General features: G+C 35.9%; 1 protein-coding gene across 2 annotated transcripts in view; it reads right to left on the minus strand.

Annotated features, from left to right (window-relative positions):
* Positions 1-20,027, minus strand: part of MIB1 (MIB E3 ubiquitin protein ligase 1) — a 99,579-nt gene that overhangs the window by 48,718 nt on the left and 30,834 nt on the right. For both annotated transcript variants that reach the window (XM_081562753.1, XM_081562754.1), the window contains 5 exons: positions 15,335-15,539; positions 11,265-11,448; positions 9,853-9,997; positions 8,070-8,203; positions 4,124-4,231 (listed from right to left, as the gene is read on the minus strand). In XM_081562753.1, coding sequence (XP_081418879.1) covers positions 4,124-4,231; positions 8,070-8,203; positions 9,853-9,997; positions 11,265-11,448; positions 15,335-15,539 — 776 coding nt within the window. The remainder of the gene's footprint in view (positions 1-4,123; positions 4,232-8,069; positions 8,204-9,852; positions 9,998-11,264; positions 11,449-15,334; positions 15,540-20,027) is intronic.

The raw sequence follows: 20,027 nt of genomic DNA on the forward strand, positions 1-20,027 counted from the left end.
GCTAAGTCGTTGTCCGACTCTTTGCGACCTCAGGGACTGTAGCCTACACCAGGCTCCTCTGTCCATGGGATTCTCCAGGCAAGAACACTGGATTGGGTTGCCATTTCCTTCTCCAAACTTTCACTAGTTGGAGAGAAATGTTTAATAAGTACACATATAATAATGAAACCTTAAATTTCCATTGTGTTCTATATTATAAGTGGTATTTTAATTGTTTCCCTTACTCAACTCCCCACCTCTTCAAATTATTATCATAGATGAGGAAACAGAAGGTTAAACCAATTAAACTTTTTGCCCAATATTATTTTAGACAGAAACAATACCATTCAAACTTGGGTTTTTTGACAAAGTCTAGTATTATTCCCTACTATTAATATTCTCCATTCAAAAGAGCTTTCATTACTCTTAAACAATAAAACCACTTAAAATTTGCTGATATTATCAGTATATATATGTACTATATTTGAAAAACTTATTGTAAAGAATTCACTTTTTAAAACTGGGCTTCCATTCAATCCTCCACACCTTTACTTATTATATTCATCAGTAGGAAAAAAAAAATACTGAGTCCCTGGAGGATGAAAAATGAGCTCACCCAAATAGACATACCTAAGATCCCACAGTCCTCGGTGCCTTAACCTACACATTAAGAAGGAAACAGAATGTAACCCTACTGTATTCAGTAGGTCATACATGGAGACAACCAACTTTCCAAAATAGCTCTGAGTTTTCCCTAAGAAAAAGAAATAGGGAAAAAAGGTAACCTTATCACATATTTGAAAGGTATAATATATAGTAAATAATTTAGCTTTTTAACAGCTTAAATCAACTAAAAAATCTGAAATAGTCATCATACTAGGGGCCAGCAAACTTTTCTGTGAAGGGCCAGAAAGTAAATCTAAGTTTTATAAGCTGTATGATCTGCTGTCACAACTACACAACCACTCAGTTTTGCACCTGGAGCACAAAAGCAGACTATACAATAAAATAAATGAATGAGTGTGTTGTGTTCCAATAATACTTTAAAAAAGAAATGAAGGGCTGGACCTGGCCTTCAGGCTATAGATTACAATCTGTGAGCTATCCTATCCTGAGCTCACTTCCTGATGCAGAAGAATAAAATTAAAAGATGCAGAATGAGATTCCCAGAGAACAAAATATATTATTCTCTTTATTCTTCAGGTAACTTCGAAGCTTTTAATAAAATTGGATTTTTAAAAAAATCATTGTTAAATTATTGTGTCTAGGTGTGTTAAAGTTATAATAAAAGTTTTAAGAGAAGAGCACTTATCTTCTAGGTTACATACTAAAACAATTTACAGATGAAATAATATGATATCTGGATTTGCTTAAAAATAATTCAGTGGAGGAAATGAGAGTTAAGAGGGTACTGATAAGACATACTTGGCCAGAAAAAATAACTCAAGTGGAATAATGAGTACACAGGATTCATTAGACTATTCTGTTTTTACAAATGTTTAAAATTTCCAATAATAATTAATTTACAAACAGATTTAATTTACAAACGATGAATCACAATTTTAAGTGCATTTGAAAAATTAACTATTTTCTCCCTCTTTTAAACCAGGATTTCCAATCAGCATTGCTGACATTTTGGACTGGATAATTCTTTGCTGTGGGAACTGCCCTGTACATTGGAGGATGTTTAGTAGCATCCTCAGCTTCTATCCATTACACGCCTGTCAGTCCCCTGCTCCCCACCAAACACTTGTGACAATCAAAAATCTTTCCACAAAATGTCCCTTGTGGGACAGAAATGCCCCCCAATTAAGAATCACTGTTTTAAGTAAATTATATTGCTATTTATAACAATGTTGAATCTTGCTGCTGCTGCTAAGTCGCTTCAGTCGTGTCCGACTCTGTGCGACCCCATAGACGGCAGCCCACCAGGCTCCGCCGTCCCTAGGATTCTCCAGGCAAGAACATTGGAGTGGGTTGCCATTTCCTTCTCCAGTGCGTGAAAGGGAAAAGTGAAAGTGAAGTCGCTCAGTCCTGTCTGACTCTTAGCGACCCCATGGACTACAACCTACCAGGCTTCTCCGTCAATGGGATTTTCCAGGCAAGAGTACTGGAGTGGGGTGCCAATGCCTTCTCCCTTACATTCTAGAAATATGAAACTTTGCTGAACTTTTGCTTTAGCCTTAGGCAATGAATTATATTTATATTTCAACCCAATTTTTAAATGCAGTTTTCCCTTTACCCACTGGGAAACTGTGTTATTAACTTAATCAGATGTGTAAATACCCCCTTTTCACACTATCTCTACAAATTACATCTGCCTACAATGGTTTTTAAAACAGAAAATGCCCAGAATGGAAATAAAAGAGGCGGTATGGTAGAAGGCCACACGTATCTGTTTAGTAACAGATGGAGTTTCCAAATTGAATGATGTTATTTACAAATTACTGGCCTCACTCCAACTCCAATCTTACGTGGAGAGTAATAACTATTTTGCTTATTTGAGTTCAATTAAGAAAGAAAAAAAAACCCTACTCTTGAAAAATAGTGCCAACTTCATTCCCAGCCCCCTAGCCACAGCCCTACTCTACACAACCTCTCATGTGAACAAGTCTTTAGAAACATAGATTTATGGATAGTCTCACTTCATAAGGTTTAGTAATGCTGAATCAGAAAGTATAGTTTTTTTTAAAAAATTAGGCAAAAAAATTTTTGGTTTTTAAAGCCTCTCAGCTTATTTTCTTTACTCAGAAAAGTCTGGGGAATTCCTTGGTGGTCTAGTGGTTACTACTCGGAGCTTTCACTGCCATTGCCCAGGTTCAATCCCGGATCAGGAAACTAAGACAAGCTGCAAGGCGTGGCCAAAAAAAAGGGTCAGAAGGGTTGTAATATTTTAGTTTGTAGTTTCTAGATTCATTAAATTAAAAAATGGGATGTTCAAAATGTAATATTTACAAAATATTACATTATACTAAGTCTCTCTTGCCATCACCAAAAAAAAAAAAAATAAAAACCCTTATAACACATACTGGGCTCCTAAATTCACAACCAAGAAAGATGTGACTTAAAGTTACTCTGTAAATGCAAAGTCAAATTACATAATCTCATTCATAAATACATCACAGTAATAAAACATTTGTATAGTTTACAAATGTCTAATATGCTAATTTAAAACTCAAGCTCTAGGCAAAAGAAAATGCCAACATCAAGGATGACCTAAAATACCACTGGTTCTTTAGCAGCTATTCAACAACTCAAGATACACACAAATGAGGGAAAAAAGCAAAAAGAATGTACGACTTCTGTTTTCAAACATGTCTTTAAATTTTTATAATTAATAAAAACAGGCTGATCCACAAATTTCACCCTCCAAAATTCAAATCCTTTATTAAATAGCTTCCTCAGATGGGAGTATCATTTGGACAAAATTGCAACATTTTGCCCAGTTTGAATTTGATAGAATTTGGCTTATTCCTAAATAATCCTGCACTAGACTAAAACAAATACAATTCTAACATATTTTTAAGTAATGCAGTTATAGTTAACTGCAACAAAGGAAGCCCTCTGCCCACACCAGCCAATGAAATTTCAATGCCAGTAAGAATCATTAATTTCTCCTTTAATAAGAACATGTTCTGCATTAAATTAAGCACATATACACACATAGAGTGATAAACACACAGTGTAAAATCTTTAAAAACTCATATTAAGGTTAAGAAACAGTAAGACTAAACCAATTCTAATCTACTGGTTCCCTCATGAGAAAAACAAAGACAAGGAAAGCCCTCTGAGTGTCGCCGATCAGGGAAAATCCTGCCCCATGTGATTTATATTCCTCTTTCCTCAACTTCCCCAGTATGAGTCATGGGTAAATACCGCCGAGCTCTCAACAGCATAGTAGTCCTACCATAGCAAAGGGAAACTCAACCTTCTTCACTTAGGGTCATGCCTCGAATATCAAGAGATCACAGACAAACACAAAATGCTTCACGCTGTCTTTTCTCTGATTTTTTCTTTTTAATCAGAAGAGCCTTGAGTTAATATTAAATTTCAAAATGAAAAAGCATCCATCTCGATGATACAGAAGGACCATTTCTAGGAGATTAATTTTTACTTAAATATTTTTAAAACTTAGTTTAATTACCTCTGCTTCTACATCCACATTTTGCTTCAAAAGTAACTTCAAAATGTCAACATGTCCATTCTGACTAGCAGCTTGCATAGCTGTGTGACCAGCACACTGTCCATTCACCTAAATACAAAAAGAAAGGATGAAGGAATGTCACAAAAAGGGAAGAGCCAATACATACACATGCTATAGCTTTAAACCCAACAAACTGAATGATTCTATGAGAACAATTTAGGTTGGTGTTCTATACATCCTGATACAGATCATCAGAAACGTGACCTGTATCACATTTCTAAGTTAGGGAGGGATTCAGACACTCTGAGAGTTCCACTGTTAAAAGAGTTATGGAAGAACTTTTAGCCAATCTGCAAAGTTGAAAATAGAAAAGGATGGGAGGGAAGGAGGGACAAAGGGAAGTCACATTTATTTTAAATATGTGTCTACTTTAATTATTTCAGAGTCTGTTTCAACGAAAAAAAAAAGTAATGAGGTGAATGGAAGACTTTTAGAAAAGATACTGTCTAGTATAGTATAAATAAATTCAACAAGTACAGCCAAATGTCAATGGTAAGCAAACTACCACAAAAGATACATAAATGAGTTACCAGGGTAGCTATACACAACTGTTCCACTGTTCTACTATAAAGCAGTAACATCCAATTACTGTTCTACAACTGTTCTACTATAAAGCAGTAATATCCAATCTTTTCTTCACTGCAGATGTTGTGTAAATGGATATGGAAATGCAACATGGAAAAATGGACATTTTTTCCAAAGAAGACATTTCAAATGGCCAACATTTTTTTTACCTCAATATTACTAATAAACAAGGAAATGCAAGTAAAAACACAATACCATTTACATTACCACCCCCTAAAATTAAGCACTTAGGTATAACTCTAACAAAATGTGTATAAAATGTACAGAACTCTGATAAATGAAATTAAGGAACTAAATAGATGGCGCGATACTCCATGTTTGTGGATAAGAAGCCTCAATAATGTCAAGATGTCAGTTCTTCCCAACTTGATCGAGATTCAACATAATCACTATCAAAATCCAAGCAAGTTACTATATGGAAGTTTATATGGAAAGGCAAAAGGCCCAGAACAGGCAACCCAATATTAAAGGAGAGCAACAACGCTGGAGGACTGACATTACCTGACTGTGAGACGTACTACAAAGCTACAGTAATCCCGACAGTGTGGTACTAGCCAAAGAATGAACAAAAGGAAGAAAGGAACAGAATAGGAAGCCCAGAAACAGCCTCTCATAAATACAGTCAAGTGATTTTTAACAAAGAAGCAAAGGTAATACAATGGAGCAAAAACAATCTCAACAAACAGAATACATGGAACATCTCTTTATTTCAGTTTATAAAACCCAAAACTGCTCTAAAACTAAAATCTAAAATTAAAAAATTATCCAAAATTTCCATATATGAAAGACATGATTTCCAGGATAAAAAGATCAAACATTAAAAGCAACAGATGAAGATAGATCCACATCAAGGCACAACACTATACAAGTTCAGACATGGGTAAAAAAAGAGATCTTCATGCTTGAAAAAATAAAACAGCTCACATGAAGGATGAGGAATCAGAATGGCAATTCTGAATGCTGGACGAAAATGGAATTATTCTGAAGGAAAATGATATCTAAACTTGAATTCTCTTCCCATCTAAAATTTAACTGTAAGGTTAAAAAAGTTATATACTGAAGGTCTATTTCTCATGCACCCTTTTTCTGAAGAAGCTACTGAAAGCCATACTTCACAGAAAAGAGAATAAAATTGGAGACAGAGGGACAGAGGATAAAGAAAACAAGAAATCCAGCACAGGAGAGAGGGGAAAGGAACCTGGAGGATGATGGGTGAGAGACATTCCAGATGGATCCCATCAGAGGCACTGAGAGAAATCTCTCTCAGATGAAACGCATACATAACCTGATGTGCCTGAATGTCTTAAGAGATTACACAATTAAGAGAGAATTCTAGAGAAGAATTAATAATAACAATGCAGATTACCAACAAATGAAAACAAAAGTGTTTAGATTATGTCCTGGGGTTAAGAGAGACAAGTGAACCCTTTGAAACAATGGAAGTGTTCTCGATCTGAGTAGGGCTGTGGATTATGTGGGTGTGTGCATTTGTCAAAACTGACTGATCCATATATTTCACTGTATGTAAATTACACCTCAGGTTTCTTTTTTTAAAGAACAATTATGAACACCAAGGAAAACAAAAAGTTGTGCAAGAAAACACAACCAAGTATCCTCCACAGCTCAGATATGCATGCCATTTGAACAATAACATGCAAAATTAATTCTAATATTAACAAAATTACAATGCAATACCACATTAAGAACCTGGAAGAGGTATGCATGTGTGTGGAAAGGATGGGCTATATGTGGAGAAGTGGAATCCTCATCTTCACAGAGCAGTATCAAAACATAACTTCTAAAACCTAAAAGTCAAGAAATAACAATAGAAGTATGTTACTGAAAGATTAGAAGGTAACTGTATGAAGGAAATCAGCTGAATGAGGTAAAAATAGTTGCCTCTGAAGAAAAAGAAAATAGCAATGAGAAGGAAATGCTGCTTTTCATAACAAATCTTGGAGAACTGTTTTTCCCTTTAAATTTTTAGAATGTACTACATTCTGAAAACTGAAATAAACCAGTAATGAAGAAAAAATTAAGTGTAATAAAATGTAAATCTGTATAAGTGAATATAAAAGAAGTCTGACTCTACATTCCAAACACAAAAAAACACTTGGTACTTTAATATCTGAAACTATTTGTGACATAGCTCACAACCAATCAAGAAACTGCTGTGCCATGCTGCTGCAACTGATCCCCAATAAACCTGAAATGCCACATGAGCTCATAGGAATAAGATGTTTATACCTTATAAATTTCAGGATTCCCTGATAGATTAGTTGGTAAAGAATCCACCTGCAATGCAGGAGACCCCGGTTCGATTCCTGGGTCAGGAAGATCCGCTGGAGATGGGAGAGGCTACCCACTCCAGTATTCTTGGGCTTCCCTTGTGGCTCAGCTAGTAAAGAATCCGCCTGCAGTGTAGGAGACCTGGGATCGATCCCTGGGTTGGGAAGATCCCCTGGAGGAGGAAAAGGCTACCCACTCCAGTATTCTAGCCTGGAGAATTTTATTGACTGTATAGTCCACAGGGTTGCAAAGAGTCAGACACAATGGAGCAACTTTCACTTTCACCTTATAAACTATAGATCTGACCTTGGTCAAACTGTCCAGCATACTTACATACAAAGATATGGTAACGAAAGCACTCACTGCACAGTGACAATGATTCAAAGTGACACTCAACCTATAACCCTTTGGCCAGCACTGACATAGTATTGGTTCCAGAATAGTAGCGGGTAAAGCCAGTGAACAACTAAGCGAGAACCAGAATTTGCAGTTTGAACCCATTTAAAATATGACTTTGGTGAATGGTAACATTACAACATAAACTATTAGGATTTACAAAATGCATGACCCCTAATTCAACTGCATTATGAACCATGAAACAGGCAACTTTCACAAGGAAGAGAAGGGGAAAGCTTAGGTTAAATGTTTTGAAAAGAAGGATGGAAAATTGCTTATAAAATTTACTAAAATATATTTTTGAAACATTATAACATTTACATGAGAAAATTTCACTGAATCTCCCCAAAGAACACCAACTACGTAAAAACCTAAAAGTAAATTTTGACAATCATAAAGTTTAAAAGTCAGTACTAAAATAAGAAAATGTCAGTATCTTTTAGAAATGCACAATGAAGAAATAATGCCCAGTGTCATCTTTAAAATACCTTAGAAAAACAAGGGTGAAGGAATATATGAAGCACATGTGGCAATATCTTAATAACTATTGAGTAAAAGGTTCGTTGTAACCATTCTATTTTTGTGTATGCTTCAAAATAAATTTTAAAATGCTCACATCCACATCTGGTCTTTTTAGTAAATCTTCCACTTTAGCAACATCTCCATTGGCAGCAGCCTTAACTAATTCTTCATTGAGGTCACCAGATTCTTGGGTTTCAAATAATTTCTTCAAGAGTTGGGAGAGCCTTTCTGTAAAGCATCAAATAAAGCAGCTAATATAGGAAGATCTCAAACCTTAACTACTAACAGACAAGCATTACCCACATGCCTATAATACATACTTTTCCTATTTTATTATTTCTATCATTAATATTACTTTGGTACTAAGCTACAGACACTACCCATGCAAGTTACAATTACTACCACATAAAACTGCTTTAAATCTGAGCTCACAATTATTCCCGGTTTACTCCAATTCATGTAAAAATTTCAGAAAAAGAGAGTTACAGACAAACTATAATTCAAGATTTTGGAGTCATACCAAAGATATTATAAATGAACATACTACCACAGGAGTATCACGATACAAATTGCCTTTCAGGTCTTGAGTGTATCTTACCACTCTCAGACCTCAATGCAACATATCAATGATTATGATACAAAAGCAATATAATCTCTATAGTCTCTGGGGAAATATTCAATTTTCATAGAAAATATTAAAATAAAATACTTCAAAGGTGCCAACTGACTGGTTCTGACTAAAACAAGAAAGAACCAGATATGAGCTTATATAAACCCTTTCATAAGGCTTGTTGTTTTTTTTTTCCTCCAAATAGCATTGATCAGTCGAGAATCTACCCAGCTCTCCTCAACTCTAGGATCTACTTATTGGAAAGGAAAGAAGTCACAAAGTGAGGCCCAACACCAAGTCCATATTATTTGAGAGAAGGATATTAACAATTTTTCACTCTTTCAATATGTAATGGGTTGGCCAAAAAGTTCGTTTGGGTTTTTCCGTAAGATGTTATGGATGAAATCTTTGGCCAGCCTGATAAAAGTCAGCCTACTGTGATGCTATCTAACCGCAAGGTAAAAATAAACACCACCTGATTTAACCTCAAACACATTAGCAAATTACAGCAGGAAAGATGAGACACAAGCAGAGGAAGTAGGAGGCAGTACAAAATAAAACTGGAGGTCTGCCAATGTTTTCCTATACTTTCTTACTGTGCACAGTTATGGCTCCATCTTCTCTTCTGGATGTCAGCTGTATTTGTACAGTAAGTTGTAACCAGTTGTCTAATGAACTGAGTGTCTACATAAAGCTGTACCATGAGAAGAAAAGCTCTGAGCCTGAGTCTACCCAAGCATCCAGCATACTCACAACTCAGCACAGCTCTCTCTACCCACTGTGACCTGTACAATACCTGTCATAAAATGACAAGGGAAAAGGTACGGCTGATACATAAAAATATCCAGAAAGAAAGCCATCTGCTAGCAGTAATATTGGAAATTAAAAAAAAAAATAAGGCAGTCAAAGAAAGTGATGGTTCTGTGGCAGAAAACAAATGTTCTAACTAAAGAGTAACATGTTGAATTTCAGGTATCTCCTATTTGACATGGAGAAGCCCTTGATATATCCAAGAAAAAAAACATGTTCATGGCATTTTCACAGGGCATACCTCAGCCAGTGCAAAGGTGGTTCATCATATGAAAAAAGAAAAAAAAAAAAAGACATTTAGCAAAAGTTTAAAAGGTAGTTAATATGAAGTGAGGTAGTGTGATCTGGGAGAAAATCAAGATCACATACAACATTATCTGTATACCAGAACTGGGGAATGAGGAAAGGCTCTAACGTAAACCACATTGCTTTTAAAGAAACACGAAACAGAACATACCACCAGATGCGTTGCTAATGGCCGATCCTGCAGATGCCACCTTGGAAACTGCCGCTGGATTATATGTCCAAGATGTTCCACATACTTCCACCTTTAAATCGCTGTCTGAATAAATCTGCTGTACTCGGCCAACTTTACCTAAAGTCTTAAAAACAAGATTAGATTTATGTTTCCAAGTCTACACTATAGAAATCAATCATCAGTTTTTACATGTTTGAAGTATTAATTTCACTTGATTCCTAATTTTAAAAACTTTTAAAGGATAATCAGATTCAAATGGGTTATTTACTAACCACAAACTTTAGAGAGTATCTTTAAAAAACATTAAAAAAAAATTACACTTCCACAAGAATATAAAAATCATGACAATCTTATTCATAAAAGTAACCTTGTAAGATACCTCTAGAAAACTTGTAACTCAAATAGTCCAAACTATCATTGATCTAGCCTAAAAAAAGAAAATTTGATTTCTAAAAAAAAAAAAACTTAAACCAAAAAGGGCTCAAAGCTTACATCTGTTTAAATCCTTTTGGAATCAAGTCTAATTTCAAGACAGAAGTATGAAAGTCACTGTCATTCTGGGGTGAAGGATCAGGAAGCCTCTTTGTCTCACCTTAACATTACATTCTCCACTAAAGGCTCTATTAAATTAGATTTATCTATCATATATTAACTATAGCCCTTTATGGATCTTCCCAGGCTAACCTAAGGGCTTCCCTGGTGGCTTAAGAGTAAAGAATACAGCTGCTAATGCAGGAGACCTGAATTCAATCCCTGAGTCAGGGAAGATCCCCTGGAGAAGGGAAAGGCTACCCATATTTTTGCATGGAGAAGCCCACGGACAGAGGAGCCTGGTGAGCTACATACAGTCCACGGAGTCACAAAGAGTTGGATACAACTTAGCAACTAAACAGACATAGAGAATGGACTTAAGGACATGGGGAGAAGGGAGGAGAGGGTGAGATGTATGGAAAGAGTAACATGGAAACTCACATTACCATATGTAAAATAGATAGCAAACAGGAATTTGCTGTATGGCTCAGGAAACTCAAATAGGGGCTCTGTATCAATCTAGAGGGGTGGGATGGGGCGGGAGATGGGAGGGAAGATTCAAAACGGAGGAGATATATGTATACCTATGGCCCATTCATGGTTTGACAGAAAAAACCAAAATTCTATGAAGCAATCATCCTTCAATAAAAAAATAAATTAAAAAAAACAACAACAAAGTTACTCTAACTGAAGTAAATTTAGAAAATAAAAGGCATACAGATGCTAAGCTGCCAGTGAATAGTACAATTCTCAAAGGATTAAGCTAATTTATAGTTTCTAAAATTAAAGTCATCAAAGCTTTTCAAAACTATGTAAGCAAGCTATAGTTCCAACTCCCAAAGGATTTTATATACACTTACTGGGAGCATAGCTTCTGCCCATTCTCCGTGTCCCCTCTGTAGAAGTTTAATTCTCTCCAGATCATAACAAACTTGCACAAGATCTCCCACTTGAAACTGAGAGGTGCCTCCCTCTGCGCCCTGTGCAGCATCCCCACTTCGGACAATGTTTGCTTTAGTGAGAACAGCAGGGTTGAAGGTCCACCTAAAAACCAAAGCCAAAATTCAAAATCGGTCAGTTTACTTAAGTTCAGCACAACATTCATAGTTAACCACCGGAGGGAGAAAAGCTTTATAACACATCAAAAGTGTAAAGCAATCCTTTACAATTACATCCTGAATGATCTGTACTTTTCAGAATTTTATTACACAAATTTGAGAGAAGACTCATCCATAATCTCACCATACTAGTATGATATCCTTTTGTCTAGACTTATTATCGCTTGCATGCTTTAAAAATTGTTATAAAAGTAATACACACTCATCGCTAAAGATTAAAACATTTCAGAAACATGTAAAGTGAACGTTCCATTGCACACAAACACACCTGGATCACTATCCTGCACCCCACCAGACACCACAGTTAACAGTCCATTATATAGCCTTGCAGATCTTCTATTAATATGCTGAGTGATGGTTGTCACAGAAAGCTAATTTGTTCAGCTGAAATGATCACTCTTCTTCTGCACCGTCAGAACAGCCTGAATATTCACTTCTCACAACTACTTAAAACATTTCAACACAGCTATTTCTGACTTTGTCTATCCAGATTTAAAGGGAAACTCCTTCAAAGTAGAGGACCATGTCTTAACTGTCTCTGTAATTCTAACACTAATCACAGGGCCTAATACAGGATAAGTATTTAACAAACTCTTCTTAAATAAAGAATAAAAAATTTTTTTTCTAAAAGTCAAATGTTATGTTACTAATAACACTAGTACCCAAGAGAATTTGGACCACAGAAGAATTCTGCAAGTAATAATCCTAATCTATGTTAATTTACCATTTCCAAACGAGATCATTTAAGACAACATGTGTTAATATATGCTATTCTGAACTTAAATTAAGATTTTTTTCCCTTCTTTATTGAGATGTAATTCACATACCATATAATTCACTCATTAAACGTGTATAATTCAGTGGTTTTAGTATATTCAGTTGTATAACCAACCACCACTATAATAATTTGACTTTCATCATCACAAAAAGATACTCCCATAACAATCAGCAGTCACTGTGAAATCAACTCTCTCTTCTCAGCCTCTAACAACCAGTAATAAGTAATATACTTTCTATTTCTACGGATTTCCTTATTATGGACATTTCCTATAAGTAAAATCGAAACTGATAGTACGTGACCTTTTGTGCTGTTTCTTTCACTCAACAAATTTTTTCAAGATTTATCTATGTTTCAGCATATGTCAGTACTCCATCCCTTTTTATATCCAAATAAAATGTTCCATTGGATGGACATACCACAACTTGCTCATCCATTCAGGAGTCAATACATATTTGGCTTATTTTCACATGTTGGCTGTTATGAATAACGCTTCTACAAACATCCATGTACAGATTTTGGTGCGGGTACATTGTAATTCTCTTGGGTATAAACCTGGAAGTGGACATGCTGGGTCATATGTTAACTCTATATTTAACGTTTTGAGAAATTACTGTTTTCCAAAGCATCTAGACCACTTCACCTACTTATCATTAATGTAGAAGGGTTTGGTTCCAATTTGTCTATATCCTCAGCAACACCTGTAATTATCCTTTCTATTCTAGCCATTCTAGCAGGTGAAGTGGTATCTCATTGTGATTGTGAACTCAATTTCCTTAGTAACTAATAATGTCCTGCATCTCTTCAAGGGTGATACAGAATGAACTGTGTCCCTCCAAATTTCACATGGTAAAGCTCTATGGCTCCTATGTAACTATATTTGGAGACAGGGCCTTTAGGGAGAAAAGTAAGGTTAAATGATGTCATAAGGGCGAGGTGCCATGTGAGGACAATGAGAAAGCAATCCTCTCCAAGCCCAGAAGAGGTCTCACCAGAAACCTACCTGATGGCAACCTGATCTTGGACTTCTAGCCTCCAGAACAGTATTATGTGGCTCTCAGTATCAGATAAATCTCTGATACTGAACTTAACTAACCAGAGATTAATTTGAATGAATTTAAAAATAAAATTTGTGCCTCACCCCAAAAAAGAAGAAGGTCATGTGAAGACACAGGGACAGACAGATTCCCAGGGGACCAGGCCAAGTGAAGACAGAGGCAGAGAAACAAGTGATGCACTGACCAGCCAAGGAACACCAAGGATCACAGCAACCAGCAGAAGCCAGAAAAGAGGCACACCACAGATCCTCCTCAGAGTCTCCAGGAGGAAGCCGTCTTGCCAACACCTTGACTTTTAGCCTCCAGGATTGTCAAAGAAGAAACTTCTGCTGTTTTAAGCCACTCTGTGGTAATTTGTTATGGCAATCCTAGGAAACTAATGCACCATCTAAACAGTATTAGATCTTCTGATCCATAAACATGAAACATCTTTGCATTTATTTAGGTCATCTTTAATTTCCTTAATAATGTTTTACAGTCTTCAGTGTACACATCTTTTACTTACTGGGCTAAATTTATTCTTAAGTATTTTATTTTTTGATGCTATTATAAACAGAATTGTTTTCTTATTTTCATTTTCAGGTTCATTGTAGTGTACAGAAATACATTTTTTGTATTATTTTTCTATATTAATATTATATCCCATGACTATGCTGAATTCATTTATTACTTCTAACAGTTTTTTGTTGTTGATTCCTTAGATTTTTCTATGCACAAGCTCCCATCACATGTGAACAGAGATGGCTTAACTTCTTCCATTCTCTTACCTCTCCCTCTTACTTCTTTTTCTTGCCTAACTGCCACAGTTTGACCCTCTAGGGCAAGATGGAATAAAAGCAGGGAGAGCAGACATTCTGGTTTTGTTCCTGATCTTAAAGGAGAAAGCATTCAGTCTCTCACCACTGAGGACGCTGTTCACTGTGGGATTTCATAGATGCCCTTTATCAGGCTGAAGAAGTTCCCTTCTGTTCTTAGTTTATTTAGCATTTTTACCACAAAGGATGCTGGATTTTGTCAAATGTTTTTTGTGTATCTCTTGATATGATCATGTATATTCTCCAGATCTGAACATAATTAGAGCTAATTCTATACTTTGGTTAGCAATTTAATGTTTATTTTTCTTATTCTACATATAATCCCTCCCCTAAAGAAACTTGGAGAGTTAGTTTCTTTAAGTACATGGCAGTAATAAAAATTTGACAATTAACTATAGTTGTTTCTCTAAAATACTATAAACATATTAGTAAATTGGATACATTTTGGCCCCTAGGGATAAACAAATAAAAGGCACAGGCCCAGTCTCCAAGAAACTTGAAACCCAGAGATCAAATAAATAACCATTTTAGTGGATAATAGGAGGCTTAAACAGACAAATATTGTATGCATGTACCAGGGAGGGTAGCCGGAGAGAGGAGGCAAGCATATATTCAGTATTTACAGGAGCAGAGGAGTTATCCAGAGAAGAGGAAGACAAGGAGCATGGAAGGATGGTGTGTAAGGAAGGTTACAAAAATGACTCAATGCACGCAGTGCTGTGTTGCTGATACGGATGAGTGGGTGGCAAGGGAGAGCTGTGTCACCGTGAGACAACACGAGACAGGGACCAGAGAAGTTCAATGTTATTACACTGTTCATTCAGGGTAGACTGATACAGTCCACCAGGGACAGACAACTTTTTAGCTACTCTTGGACCCAATACTGATACAATGTATTCTGCTCACTAAAGAGAGAAAAAAGTGCACAGAACATTGACTCATACACACACACACACACACACACACACACACACACACACACACAGAGTTCTTACTTGCTTCCTTCCACTTTACCAAGGTATTCTGGATCTTCTTCTACTACTGAAGAGTTAGATGTAAGAAGTCTTTGTTATGTCACATTATTTGCTTTTTGTAAGGCTCAGAGTTTCTCTGTAGACAAATTTCACTTGCCATTACTGAAAATTAAGAAATACAACCAACCTATTGCCACTTGGATATTGTACTACAATGTCATGATCTTCATCAATGCCACAAACTGTTCCAGTTGTAGTCAAGGTCTCAAACATGCCATCAGTCCATCCACCATGACCGTGCTGCAAAGACTGTACAATTTCAAGGTCAAGATCTATGTTGACCAGGTCACCAATTTGCAGTCCACCAGGATTCCTGTTGCCATTCTGCTCACCTGTAATTGCAGAGGGAGGTGACCAAGGACAAGGAAAACCATAGCAACAACAGGCAACTGCACTGTTCTAAATTTTTTAAAAAAGCCCCAGACAGTTGAGTTTTAGTTACTATCAATCTTAAAATGTTTTGAGAATAAAATGTGAGTATAAAAATCTAGAATTATACAGCCTGAAACAAGAAAAGAAAACAGACTCAAAAGCAGAAATAAAGTAATGATTTATAACAATGACTGAAGAGGAACAGAATCTATAGATGACAAGACACTCACTATCAGAACACAAAAGCTCTGGGCGTTGGTAATATTCACCTTTCTGCCTGGATGACTTGTTGAAGAGTCAGGACAGCTAACTAAAGAATATGAAAGAGACTCCTGGAATTTTTTTTTCTCTGAAGTGCTTACTATTATTATTTACCAAATGGTTTTTGTGATTTTTGCCTCAAGAGCATTTTTAAATATTTTAAAAGCCCATTTCCAAGATTACTTTCAAAGCTACTTCTGGGACAAGAGATGCATGATCAGCAAACACTATGCTGAGGGATCCTAAATGTGTATGTTGATGCTACACTTTTCTTGTAAAGTCCAAATACAAAAGAAGAATGTTTCTGAACGCAAGAGAGATGATCTCATCTCTCATCAAAACCGTAGATTTTCTTCCATATTCTTTTTTCTAAAAAATTAAGGTATGCTGCAAGAAAACAGCACTTTGGGGCAATAAGGGAAAACAAACAATTTGAAAAGAGGAACACAGAGTTCACACGAGAACAGCTAAATCAGAAGAGCCTAAAGGCTTAATCGGAAGAATGTGGCAAATGTTCATTGTAGCAACAATGAAGAATCTATAAAATGAAAGTAGTTTTAGTTTTCTTGTTCTTTATTTTAATCATATATTAATTTATATTTATCATATTATCTTAGTCTTGGAGCTGTTGTTATATTTTCAAAGGAATTAAATTCTAAGGAATTTATAAATATTAAATTGTTAGGTCTTATTCTTAGCAGTATAAGAGATATAACACTGTAATACAAAATTTTCAAACAAGTTCACGATTAAAACAAAAAAGTTTCATACAGTATTGGTATGCCCTATAAATGATATATCAATTTAGCAAGACATAACAACACTTTCAGAGACTAAATAAATCATTAAAACAGAACAAATGCTTTTAAAACCAAACACAACCAAGAGCATGCCTTTAAAAATCTTTAATGATAACTAATTTTCTTTTTTTTTTTTTTTCCTTTTTTTTTTTTTATAAATTTATTTATTTTACTTGGGGGCTAATTACTTTACAATATTGTAATAGTTTTTGCCATACATTGACAAGAATCAGCCATGGGTTTACATGTGTTCCCCTTCCCGAACCCCCCACCCACCTCCCTCCCCCTCCCATCCCTCTGGATCATCCCACTGCCCCGGCCCCGAGCCCTTGTCACATGCATCGAACATGGAATGGTGCTCTGTTTCACATATGACAATACACATGTCTCAATGCCATTCTCCCAGAACGTCCCACCCTCACCTTCTCCCTCAGAGTCCATAAAATTGTTCCATGCATCTGTGTCTCTCATTCTGTCCCGCATATAGGGTTATCGTTACCATCTTTCAGATTCCATATATATGCATTAGTATATTGTATTGTTGTTTTTCTTTCTGGCTTACTTCACTCTGTATAATGGGCTCCAGTTTCATCCATCTCAGTAGAACCGGTTCAAATGTATTTTTTTTAATGGCTGAGTAATATTCCATTGTGTATATGTACCACAGCTTCCTTATCCATTCATCTGCTGATGGACATCTAGGTTGCTTCCATGTCCTGGCTATTGTAAACAGTGCTGCGATGAACATTGGGGTACACGCGTCTCTTTCAATTCTGGTTTCCTCGGTGTATATGCCCAGCAGTGGGATTGCTGGGTCATATGGCAGTTCTATTCCCAGTTTTTTAAGGAATCTCCACACTGTTCTCCATAGTGGCTGTACTAGTTTGCATTCCCACCAACAGTGTAAGAGGGTTCCCTTTTCTCCACACCCTCTCCAGCATTTATTGCTTGTAGACTTTTGGATAGCAGCCATTCTGACTGGTGTGAAATGATACCTCATTGTGGTTTTGATTTGCATTTCTCTAATAATGAGTGATGTTGAGCATCTTTTCATGTGTTTGTTAGCCATCTGTATGTCTTCTTTGGAGAAATGTCTGTTTAGTTCTTTGGCCCATTTTTTGATTGGGTCATTTATTTTTCGGGAATTCAGCTGCAGAAGTTGCTTGTATATTTTTGAGATTAATTGTTTGTCTGTTGCTTCATTTGCTATTATTTTCTCCCATTCTGAAGGCTGTCTTTTCACCTTGTTTATAGTTTCCTTTGTTGTGCAAAAGCTTTTAATTTTAATTAGGTCCCATTTGTTTATTTTTGCTTTTATTTCCAATATTCTGGGAGGTGGGTCATGGAGGATCCTGCTGTGATTTATGTCGGAGAGTGTTTTGCCTATGTTTTCCTCTAGGAGTTTTATTGTTTCTGGTCTTACGTTTAGATCTTTAATCCATTTTGAGTTTATTTTTGTGTACGGTGTTAGGAAGTGTTCTAGTTTCATTCTTTTACAAGTGGTTGACCAGTTTTCCCAGCACCACTTGTTAAAGAGGTTGTCTTTTCTCCATTGTATATTCTTGCCTCCTTTGTCGAAGATAAGGTGTCCATATGTGCGTGGGTTTATCTCTGGGCTTTCTATTTTGTTCCATTGATCTATATTTCTATCTTTGTGCCAGTACCATACTGTCTTGATGACTGTGGCTTTGTAGTAGAGTCTGAAGTCAGGCAGGTTGATTCCTCCAGTTCCATTCTTCTTCCTCAAGATTGCTTTGGCTATTCGAGGTTTCTTATATTTCCATACAAATTGTGAGATGATTTGTTCTAGTTCTGTGAAAAATACCATTGGTAGCTTGATAGGGATTGCATTGAATCTGTAGATTGCTTTGGGTAGAATACTCATTTTCACTATATTAATTCTTCCAATCCATGAACACGGTATATTTCTCCATCTGTTTGTGTCCTCTTTGATTTCTTTCATCAGTGTTTTATAGTTTTCTATATATAAGTCTTTTGTTTCTTTAGGTAGATATATTCCTAAGTATTTTATTCTTTTTGATGCAATGGTGAATGGTATTGTTTCCTTAATTTCTCTTTCTGTTTTCTCATTATTGGAGTATAGGAATGCAAGGGATTTCTGTGTGTTAATTTTATATCCTGCAACTTTACTATATTCATTGATCAACTCTAGTAATTTTCTAGTAGAGTCTTTAGGGTTTTCTATGTAGAGGATCATGTCATCTGCAAACAGTGAGAGTTTTACTTCTTCTTTTCCTATCTGTATTCCTTTTATTTCTTTTACAGCTCTGATTGCTGTGGCCAAAACTTCCAAAACTATGTTGAATAGTAGTGGTGAAAGTGGGCATCCTTGCCTTGTTCCTGACTTTAGGGGAAATGCTTTCAATTTTTCACCATTGAGGATAATGTTTGCTGTGGGTTTGTCATATATAGCTTTTATTATGTTGAGATATGTTCCTTCTATTCCTGCTTTCTGGAGGGTTTTAATCATAAATGGATGCTGAATTTTGTCAAAGGCTTTTTCTGCATCTATTGAGATAACCATATGGTTTTTTTCTTTCAATTTGTTAATGTGGTGTATTACATTGATTGATTTGCGGATGTTAAAAAAACCTTGCATTCCTGGGATAAAGCCCACTTGGTCATGATGTATGATCTTTTTAATATGATGTTGGATTCTGTTTGCTAGAATTTTATTAAGGATTTTTGCATCTATGTTCATCAGTGATATTGGCCTGTAGTTTTCCTTTTTTGTGACATCTTTGTCTAGTTTTGGAATTAGGGTGATGGTGGCCTCATAGAATGAGTTTGGAAGTTTACCATCTTCTGCAATTTTCTGGAAGAGTTTGAGCAGGATAGGTGTTAGCTCTTCTCTAAATTTTTGGTAGAATTCCGCTGTGAAGCCGTCTGGTCCTGGGCTTTTGTTTGCTGGAAGATTTCTGATTACACTTTCGATTTCCGTGCTTGTGATGGGTCTGTTAAGATCTTCTATTTCTTCCTGGTTCAGTTTTGGAAAGTTATACTTTTCTAAGAATTTGTCCATTTCTTCCAAGTTGTCCATTTTATTGGCATATAGCTGTTGGTAGTAGTCTCTTATGATCCTTTGTATTTCTGTGGAATCTGTTGTGATCTCTCCATTTTCATTTCTAATTTTGTTGATCTGATTCTTCTCCCTTTGTTTCTTGATGAGTCTGGCTAATGGCTTATCAATTTTGTTTATCTTCTCGAAAAACCAGCTTTTAGTTTTGTTGATTTTTGCTATGGTCTCTTTTGTTTCTTTTGCATTTATTTCTGCCCTAATTTTTAAGATTTCTTTCCTTCTACTGACCCTGGGGTTTTTCATTTCTTCCTTCTCTAGTTGCTTTAGGTGTAGAGTTAGTTGATTTA

Source organism: Giraffa tippelskirchi, chromosome 14 (assembly GCF_054371585.1).
Source record: "Giraffa tippelskirchi isolate mGirTip1 chromosome 14, T2T-mGirTip1v1.2.pri, whole genome shotgun sequence".
Lineage (NCBI taxonomy): Eukaryota > Metazoa > Chordata > Mammalia > Artiodactyla > Giraffidae > Giraffa > Giraffa tippelskirchi.